General features: G+C 28.7%; 1 protein-coding gene across 1 annotated transcript; it reads left to right on the plus strand.

Moving 5' to 3' along the window:
- The first annotated feature begins 280 nt into the window (after positions 1-280).
- On the plus strand, positions 281-9,215 carry LOC120080420 (cucumisin-like). Its single transcript, XM_039035079.1, has 9 exons — positions 281-385; positions 485-573; positions 2,817-2,911; positions 3,085-3,331; positions 4,010-4,520; positions 5,455-5,558; positions 6,717-7,029; positions 7,125-7,338; positions 8,683-9,215. The coding sequence occupies exons 1-9, from the start codon at positions 281-283 to the stop codon at positions 9,213-9,215; spliced, it is 2,211 nt and encodes a 736-aa protein (XP_038891007.1).
- The last annotated feature ends 819 nt before the right edge of the window (positions 9,216-10,034 follow it).

Consider the following 10,034-nt stretch of genomic DNA (forward strand, 5'->3'; position numbering starts at 1 on the left):
TTTTTATTTTTATTATTATTGTTTTTAAATCTTTTTCTTCCTATTCATGTGTCACGTGCTTGATATTTTTTAACCTCTCTATCTAAGTAGAGAGATCGAAGATCTTGTAGGTTCCATATATTATTATATAGTTATCAACTTTGTAATAAAAAAAAAACAATCAAAAGATAAGACATTTCCCCCCCCAAAATTTTAGTATAAAGGCCTTCAATCTTCATATACTTTCTCCAATAACAACCTAAGCTATCATATATATGTGTTTCTTTTAATTAATATGACAATGGCAAGAAGAATTTTATCTTCTCTAATCTTGAACTTCATCTTTCTTAATCTTTTCAATTGTCAGCTTGTTTCTAGCTCTCATTCAGATAATGATGATCGGAAGGTAAAACATTCTAAATTTGATGTCTACTTGATTTTTTGGGATATATTTTTATGTTTTTATGTTTTATGTTTGTTTTATGTTTTTTTGTTTTTTTTGCAGACTTATATCGTATACATGGGAAGAAAATTAGAAGATACGAGTTCTACTCCTTTGCATCATAGGACAATGTTGGAACAAGTTGTTGGCAGGTGCGTATTTAATTTAGGGACAGTTGCATCAATGGCAAAAAAGAAAATGACCTTTTTCCTTTTGCAAATTTTGTTCGGTTCGATTTCACATTTTAAAAAATTTGATTTGGTTCGGTTTGACCACCAAATCGAACCGTTTCCATTCCTACGTGCTTTACTTCAAAATAAAACGTTGGTGATTACATGTTGATTGGCGTTAAATATACTATTAATAATCTTAAAATGTTGATTGGTGCTAAATGTATTGTTCATACACTCATGTGTCTTACTTTAAGTACTCATTGATTGATGTTTGATACACTCATATTTTATGATATAAGATATGCTACTGACACACTTTAAATATCATACTTATAAAATGAAACGCACATAGTTTATTTCAAAATAAGTTATTGATTGAGTGTTGATTGATATTAGATATATTGTTGAAAAAATTGGAATGTTAATTAATATTAGATGACTATTGATGTATTATAGGTAGACTTGAAAGTTGTTTGATATTTGATATACTATTAATATACTATTGACAGTCTTGAAAGTTGATTGGTATGTGATATATTATTAATATACTCTTGACATTCTTGAAAATAAGCTTGATAAGTATTGATATAATGTTGATATATTTAAAAGTTGATTGGTATGTGATATACTACTGACGTACTATTGATATTCTTGAACGTTATATGCTATATAATAATATAACGTTGAGATACTATTTATATGCTTGTAAGTAGTTTGATATCTATTACATTTGAAAGTTTGTTTAATATGTGATATATTGTCGATATACTATTTACTCGAAACTAGATTTATATATGATATACACCTGCTATACTTGTTTCGTGGAATCTTTGACCAATGGTTCAATATTATCCAAAATTAGATGTTATTAATACTGTAATTAAAACCATCACATCGTTATAAACATGTATCAATTAAATAATATATGCAATATCATGTATACCAGGTACCAACAAAACAAAATTAACCTAAAAGATTAAAGCAGACTAAATCAAAAGAAATCTAAAAAAGAAAAGTTATGTGCGAAATAATTTTTATGGTGGGATGAATGTTGTTAGCAGGCTGGAAAATGAATGAAGGAAAGGAGATGAGGTTGGTTTCATAATTATGGCAGAAACTTAAAATAGGTCCTTAAAAAAATGTCATATGTGCAAAATATAAAAAGTGTATAAACTTACAATATTACATTCCTAAATTGCTACCTATTACAATTTTCCTTTCAATTCATATATAATATTCATTTTTTGGCCTATATGCCCAAGCAATTAATTAAGAATATAGAGAAAAATAAGAAAGCAAAATGAATACAAATCTAATATAAGTTGAACCAATGTGTTTGTTGAGGATTTCACGTGGAAAGAATGAAAAAACAAACACTATAATAAAAACAATTTCCCATAATTTTTTAAAGTGGATTTCCAAGACTTTTTTTTTTTTTTTTTTTTTTTTTTTTTTTTTTTTTTAAATCTTAAATCAACAATTAAGAAAAGTGCATCAAATGACACTTCTAAAATCTGTCATTATTGAATGTTTCATTGTAGTCAACAAATAAGAATTTATTGACATTTATTTACCTATAATGGTAATATTTTCTATGACAATTTATCATTGTCACAATAAATTACCAAAAAGTTGACATTTTTAGTTACTTAAATTTTTATGTTGATGTGAACAAGAGCTGAGTTCGATTGATGTCTTTAGACGCTAAAGGCCAAGAAATTTATGGTTCAAATCCCCTTACTCTTATTTGTACTGAAAAATAATTTTTTAATGTTGATATTGAAAATATGTCACAAAATATTAATAGTGTCACGTATACAATATCAATAATAATAATGCTTCAATTGCAACACATTCTGAACATCATAAATTTATATTTATTAATATTTATTTAAATGTCGAAGAAATGCTTATAATAATAGATAATTATTTGTTTCATATATGTTATTCCACCTATGTTAAACATCAGAAGTCAAAGATAAAAGAATTCTCACAAACCTTTTTATCTAGTAGGGCCTACGTGGAATATAAAGTTACTTTTATTGTCTCTCAAAACACTATTTATTTATTTATCTTTTTTATAGTTTAACAACATTTGAGAGGAGGGATTAATACTATTTGAATTTATTTACATTTGGTAGAAGATATAATGTCTATATATAACATTATACTGATTTCTTTTTCTTTTTCTTTTTTGCTTTAAATATTTTTAAAATTCTTAGCACTTTTGCTCCAGAACACTTGCTCTATAGCTACAAGAGAAGTTTTAATGGATTTGCAGTGAAATTGACTAAAGAAGAAGCTCAAAAGATTGCTCGTATGTATATATTATTTAATACAATACCTTTTATTTCTATTTAGTATAAGTTTCGGAGTTGATCACTTTTGTCACATTCAATCATCACTCTCAAATATACACTTTAACCATTTCGATCATTGAAGTTATTTTGTTAACGAAGTATATAATGTGAAATATTAACAACATTTCAGTTAAGGAGGGAGTGGTCTCTGTGTTTCCAAATGGAAAGAAACATGTTCATACAACAAGATCATGGGATTTTATGGGTTTTACACAAAGTGTTCCTCATGTAAAGCAAGTGGAAAGCAACATAGTTGTCGGAGTACTAGACACCGGAATTTGGCCGGAGTCTCCTAGTTTCAATGACGCAGATCTCGACCCTCCACCGGCCGGTTGGAAGGGTGAATGTCAAATCTCCCCTACCTTTCAATGCAACAGGTGAACACACATCATTAAAATTTGGAATAAAAAAATCAATATAAAATACCTTCAATAATTTTTTAAAAATAAATCAATTTAGATTTTTCGTTAGAACTAATGCAGAATTTTCATACTTGTGTGAGACTTCTTTAAAGTTAGGATTAACGAAATAGAATAGTAAAGAGAAATATTAGAATCAAATAAATATAGTGGGAATTTTTATTAATATGGGTGGCTTAGTTTCATCTTCTCTTATTACTCTACTTTCTTTAATTTTTTTAAGGAAGAATTATATAATAATTTTTGTTTACTACTCGGGTGAAATTATGGGAGAAGAATATTGTTATTTAGGTAATTTTGATTGGAAATTAATTGAAAATAGTTACAAATTATTAAATATATAGGAGACCGATCTAAATTAAGGTAATTAGAACATAGTTCTTTGAGATAAAACACCCGTTATCATTTAAAAAAGAATAACATTATTTAATTGATAAACATTATCCCCCACCTCCCAATTGATGAAAAAAAAAACGATATATGATATTAGTTGATTTATTTATTACACGGTAGATTTTAATTGATACAATTATTAGTTCAACATTTTAATCGATACATGTTTTCCTTCTACTATTGACTATTTGTTTTATTTAATGTCTTGCCAATGACTAATTGAAAAATGGTTGTACATATTAGAAAAATCATTGGAGCTCGATTATATCGTAGTGAGAACTTTTCCCCAGAAGACATTCAAAGCCCAAGAGATTCTGAAGGCCACGGCACGCACACCGCGTCCACAGTGGCCGGTGGTCTTGTGAGCCAGGCAAGCCTCTATGGTCTTGGCTTTGGCACGGCAAGAGGTGGGGTTCCCTCGGCTCGCATTGCTGTGTATAAGATATGTTGGTCCGATGGGTGCTACGATGCCGATATTCTTGCAGCATTTGACGATGCAATTGCCGACGGTGTCGATATCATATCTCTTTCAGTTGGAGGGAGTGAACCCAAATCTTACTTCAATGATTCCATTGCAATTGGAGCTTTTCATGCAATGCAACATGGAATATTGACATCAAATTCTGCTGGAAATGAAGGTCCTGAATACTTCACCACCTCAAACATCTCTCCATGGTCTCTCTCTGTGGCTGCAAGCACCATGGATAGAAAGTTTGTGTCACAAGTGCAGCTTGCAAATGGAACTATCTATCAGGTCACATTAATCACTTTTTTTAATTATTATTTTCTCTTTTTTTTTTAACCTAAAATGTGAGTATAAGAATTTAAACCCCGCTAACCTTCGAAAAAAGTAGTATATACTAAATTATCGGTTGAACTATACATATATATTGGCATAAATTATTTCTCTTCACTCGATAGCTAAAGTGGAGTATACAACTTCTTAGATCTATAATTAATTATAATTCATTAATCACTTATTTTCTTTTTTTTTTGCTTTAGTTTAATGGCTAAGTTATCCTATTAGCATTAATTACTATTGTAAAATGATGATTTTAGTCCACTTATGTAGCTTCAATACAGGTTCACATGCCACATAATTAATACACATGCAAAAATATATGTTTATTATTTGTTACATAACAAAATAATGAATTAGAACAAAATAATTAGTTTATAAATTTTTCTAAGACTACCAAATAGAATAATATTTCTAAAGTTCTGATTACCTACCTTTCTTTTTAACTATTATACTGAGAATTTAACTCTTATTACGCATTTATGCTACCAAAAAATAGATTTTTTTTTTTTTAAAAAAAGTCATTTTTATTTAATTTTTTTTAATAAAACTGTTTAAAATAAAATCTGAAAGTGTTTCAAATCTATTTGGAATGTTATCGAGCACTTATTTTAACTTATTTTTAAAATTAAATACTAGAAAAGTTAAATCAACCATACTCAAAATCTTGTCATTTTTCCATTCTTATGCATTATAATCTATATCATATAACATTTTAATGTTATATTACACCGGTGCAATTTGAATCTCCGATTTTGAGATAGAGTTCATGTTATTGACTGCTGAACTATATGCAATTTTGTCAATATCATATAACATTCTTTTTATTATATAATTGGAAAAATGTTAGAAGCCTATATAATTATTATTTCATGAATGATGGGTGCAGGGGGTTGCAATCCATACATTTGATCTTATGGGAAAACAACATCCTTTGATTTATGGTGGAGATGCACCCAACAAAGCTGGTGGTTTCAATAGTTCCACTTCCAGGTAATTAATTAAGCTCATTTTAATCTCTTTTATTAGCATTTCAGGTGAAATCATGTAATTTTAAAATCACATATGGTGTTTTTTTTTTTTAAAAAAATAATATGAAGTTGTTGTGATTTAACTAAAATGATTAAAATAGATTTATTGTGTATTGTTTTCAAATATAGGAAAATAAACCAAAATATTTACAATTATATCAAAATTTTAATGTCTATCTGCAATAGACCACGATAGACTACTATTTATGTCTATGTGTCATGATAGATACAAATAGTAGTCTATCACATATAGACTGTGATATTTTGTTATTGTTTGTAAATATTTTCAGCATTTTTGTCGTGTAAAATAATTTTCTATTTATTATTTTAATTATTTTTATATGAACATTTATCCTCAATTTTATTATAAGTTAATTGTTTAAAAAGTTAACATGATATAAATCCAAGGTATCTTATTTAATCTAAATTATTTGATAAAAAATTTTAGAAAAAATAGTCGTTATTGTTGAAAATACCACGTTGGAAAAATCAAAGAAATTCACACTTCTTATAAGATAGATAAACTACTTCTCTTATTACTAAACGAATATTTAGTCAAATAAAAAATGGGGATCTAAACTTTCAAATTTGTGTTTATTAAAAGAAAATTTTCCATTTGGTAATCTAATCATTATGGTTAAATTTGTCTTTAGTTTTCTATATCTTTAAATTTATTATAGTCTTCTTTCCAAATTATCAAGTTTAGATTGAATATGCATAATAATTGTGAAACCAACGAACACTATACAATATGAAATAACTTAGAACATAATTAACACTATACTACTATGATACCTTCATTAAATCATTTTTAACCAAACAAGTTTAAAAAAAAAAAAAACATATGGAATAAATTTCCAACTGCATTTAAAAATGGGGCTCTAGGAGAATTGACAAAACTTCAACATTGAGATTGATAGAATAAACTGATGTCAATTGATTTATACTCCTGTTCACTCACAAAAACATAATAATTATATTTTATACTTGTGCTATTGAATTTGAGTTAGAAGGTTCGATTCCCTATCCCACAGGAAAAAAGAAAACACTCCAACAAAATCTCATTCGTTCCACCTTTAAATCTAATAAAATAACCAACCTACGGTTAATGAAACAACAGATTTTGTGACGAAAAGTCGGTAGATCCGAGCTTAGTGAAGGGAAAAATCCTTGTTTGCGACTCCTTATTACGAGCTTCAACAATGGAATCGTTCAATAATAATGGTGTAGTAGGCATTATAATGCAAGGAAGCCGGTTGAAGGATTACGCTAGCTCTTATCCATTGCCTGCTTCCTATCTCCACAATGAAGATATTAAACTCTCTTCAACAGCTACTATTTTTAAGAGTAATGCAAATTTGGATGCTTCTGCTCCTTCTGTAGTTTCTTTCTCTTCAAGAGGACCCAATCTTGTAACTCTCGATATTCTCAAGGTTCAAACTTTTAACTTTAACTTTTTGTGTTTCTAATAATGTTTAGGGATTGCTAATTAAGATCATTGTAAGGATTTTATATATTTATTATGCAGCCGGATTTGACTGCACCGGGAGTTGAAATTCTAGCGGCATGGTCTCCGATTGCACCGGTGTCGGGAACTGCAAGAGATACAAGGAGTGTGCTTTATAATATAATCTCAGGAACGTCGATGTCTTGTCCACATGCCACTGCCATTGCTGTGTACGTCAAAACCTTTCATCCTACTTGGTCTCCTGCTGCGATAAAATCAGCTCTCATGACAACAGGTAATGAGAACCGATCTTTTTCGGCGATACTTATCTACTAACTGGACTGCACTTTATTTATTTATTTTTGATAGTCGAGCGTAGGCATATGAAAGAAGGCAAAAACAAATAATTAAATATACTTGGGTGCATACATAGTTTTGTTCCCATCTGTTTGTTGCTCACTCCAACAACTACAGAAAAGACTCTAAAATATTCTTTTAGAAAAAAGAAGATATATAAGAATTTACCACGTGATAAACTGTAGTTAGACAATTGAATAGGTTGTAGGGAAAATGAGTGAAGCTGAGAATGAACCAAATATTTTTCCAAATGGAAAAGGAAAAAGTTTGTCATGTAAAAAATTTTGGTCGGACTATTGAGTTGGACTGCAAAAAATAGGTGCATAGTCTAGGTAGCACGCAATTATTTTTCCTCGTGTAATTATAAGTGAGCAACATTAAAAAAAACACAAAACTCTTAAGCCTATTGTGCATTGATAATTCATTTTTAGTTTTCTATTTTTGAAATTTAAACTTATTTCCTATAAGTTTTTTAAATTTGTTAAAAAAACCTTAGTAACTTCTAGTTAAATTTTAAAACCAAAATCAAATTTATTAATACTATTTCTTTTTTTAGTTTTTGAAAACATTAGCAAACACAAAAATAGAAACTTATGAGTAGAAATATAGGAGGCGTTTGGGGCAAGAAGTTAGTTGTTATAGTCCTTGGCTATTATAATGAGTTATAATAGTTTGTGTTTGGAGTGTTGAATATTTTAGTTTGAGTTATAATAGTATGTGTTTGAAGTGTAAACTATTTTAGTTTGATAAAGAAATAGTAAACACTGTAGTAAAAAATAAAAAAATGATAAATGTAAAATAGTAAAAACTGTAACAAATAGTAAATACTTAGTAAATGAGAGTTTTGTAATAATGTTGACAATAGGTAATTGGGAATTTTCGAAATGGAATTTACTGTAGTAAGAAATAGTTATTATAGTCTTAAGATAGTATTTACTCCAAACATCGTCTCATAATGTTAGTTACCAAATGAACTTTTAACTAATAATCTAAGGTGGAACTAATGAACAATAATTAGTACAAGGGTCAGTCACATTGATTATGACACGTTAGTTGAGGAAGAAATGATCTCAGATGGTTAAAACTTTAAACCACCTCTAAAGTAACCTTTTTAATTTAGGGCGTGTGTTTAATTTTGAAAAAAAAATTGAAATGTTTGACAACCATTCAAAATAGTTTTTAAAATATCTTTAATGTTTAGATTTGTTTTAATCAAAGGAGTTTAAATAAAAATGGTTGTTTTGAACAAACCATTTGATTGCAAAAAGCTTTTGATCTGCAGCTTTTAGCATGAATGGCAAAGTGAATCCACAAGCAGAGTTTGCATATGGAGCAGGCCATATTAACCCACTCAAGGCAATAAATCCAGGCTTAGTTTACAATGCAAGTGAAACGGACTACATTAAGTTCTTGTGTGGCCACGAAGGTTACACCACCGACATGGTTCGACATATTACCGGCGACAACACTGCTTGTACTCCCACCAACTCTGGTCGAGTTTGGGATTTAAACTATCCTTCTTTTGCACTTTCCACAACTCCTTCACAATCCATCAACCAATTCTTCACAAGAACTCTCACAAATGTTGAATTCAGAACATCCTTATATAGTGCTATGGTTTTTGCCCCACCAAGCTTGAGAATCACAGTGGAACCTCCTCTCCTTTCATTCAATGGAATTGGAGATACCAAATCTTTCAAGTTAACTGTTCAAGGAACAGTGAGTCAAGCCATAGTCTCAGCTTCTTTGGTGTGGACTGATGGTGTGCATCAAGTGAGAAGCCCTATCACAGTCTATGTTGTCAATAAAGCTTAGTTTGGTTTGTGTTTTTAAAATTCCAAGTCATTCAACAATCAAATAAAGGTGTCCAAGTATGTTTTGTTGGGGAAACGATGTGTAAGAGTGAATATATAATACTAGCAAACTATATATATCTCCACTAGATATAGTAATTACCGTACACACAATGTGTACAATAATAACGTTCAAATTCAAAAGTCAGATGGTATGATAAAGTTTATAAATTGAAATAACTAGAAACCCTCGTGATCTTATATAAATGTCAATAGGTAATTTGGGTATGCTTAAGATAAGCATTGTCATGAAGAAAATTATTATGCTCTACACAGGCGAAAACAATCGTCTCAACAAGATATAATGACAAATTTTGAGAAAAATGCAACATAAAACTACTTAGAACTGGTTAGACAAAACTCTTGGATACTTGCTCTAAACTCAAGTACTCAATGTCAAAAAGAAAAAAAAATGATGACTCTCCAAATTGAAATGATATACTCCAAATGACCAAAAAAAATAAAAAATAAATAAAAAAATAAAAAAATAAATTCAAATAAATACAAAATTTAAAATTTTATCAAATTTAACTCAATTATGCTTTATTTCATCATTCTTATTTTTGTCAATATTTTGTGATGTTTCATGTAAATTTGGAATTTGTTAGCTTTTTATGATAAAATAAATAGTAAATAAATAAAATTTTGAGTAATTAATATTGTAATATTTTTAATAAAATAAAATAAAATATACTTGCCTAGTAAAAATAAAATTTTCAATTACCAAATCTTTTTTGTATAGAAATTTTGTATCTAATCAACATTGGAAAGAGCTAATTAT

Source organism: Benincasa hispida, chromosome 6 (genome assembly GCF_009727055.1).
Source record: "Benincasa hispida cultivar B227 chromosome 6, ASM972705v1, whole genome shotgun sequence".
NCBI classification, from domain to species: domain Eukaryota; kingdom Viridiplantae; phylum Streptophyta; class Magnoliopsida; order Cucurbitales; family Cucurbitaceae; genus Benincasa; species Benincasa hispida.

Excerpts from the sequence above, each read along its gene's own strand:
- LOC120080420 (XM_039035079.1), top strand. The coding sequence starts at position 281 with ATGGCAAGAAGAATTTTATCTTCTCTAATCTTGAACTTCATCTTTCTT. Across the intron at positions 5,559-6,716 it reads TTCAATAGTTCCACTTCCAG|ATTTTGTGACGAAAAGTCGG; the intron begins GTAATTAATTAA and ends ATGAAACAACAG. Across the intron at positions 7,030-7,124 it reads TAACTCTCGATATTCTCAAG|CCGGATTTGACTGCACCGGG; the intron begins GTTCAAACTTTT and ends TTTATTATGCAG.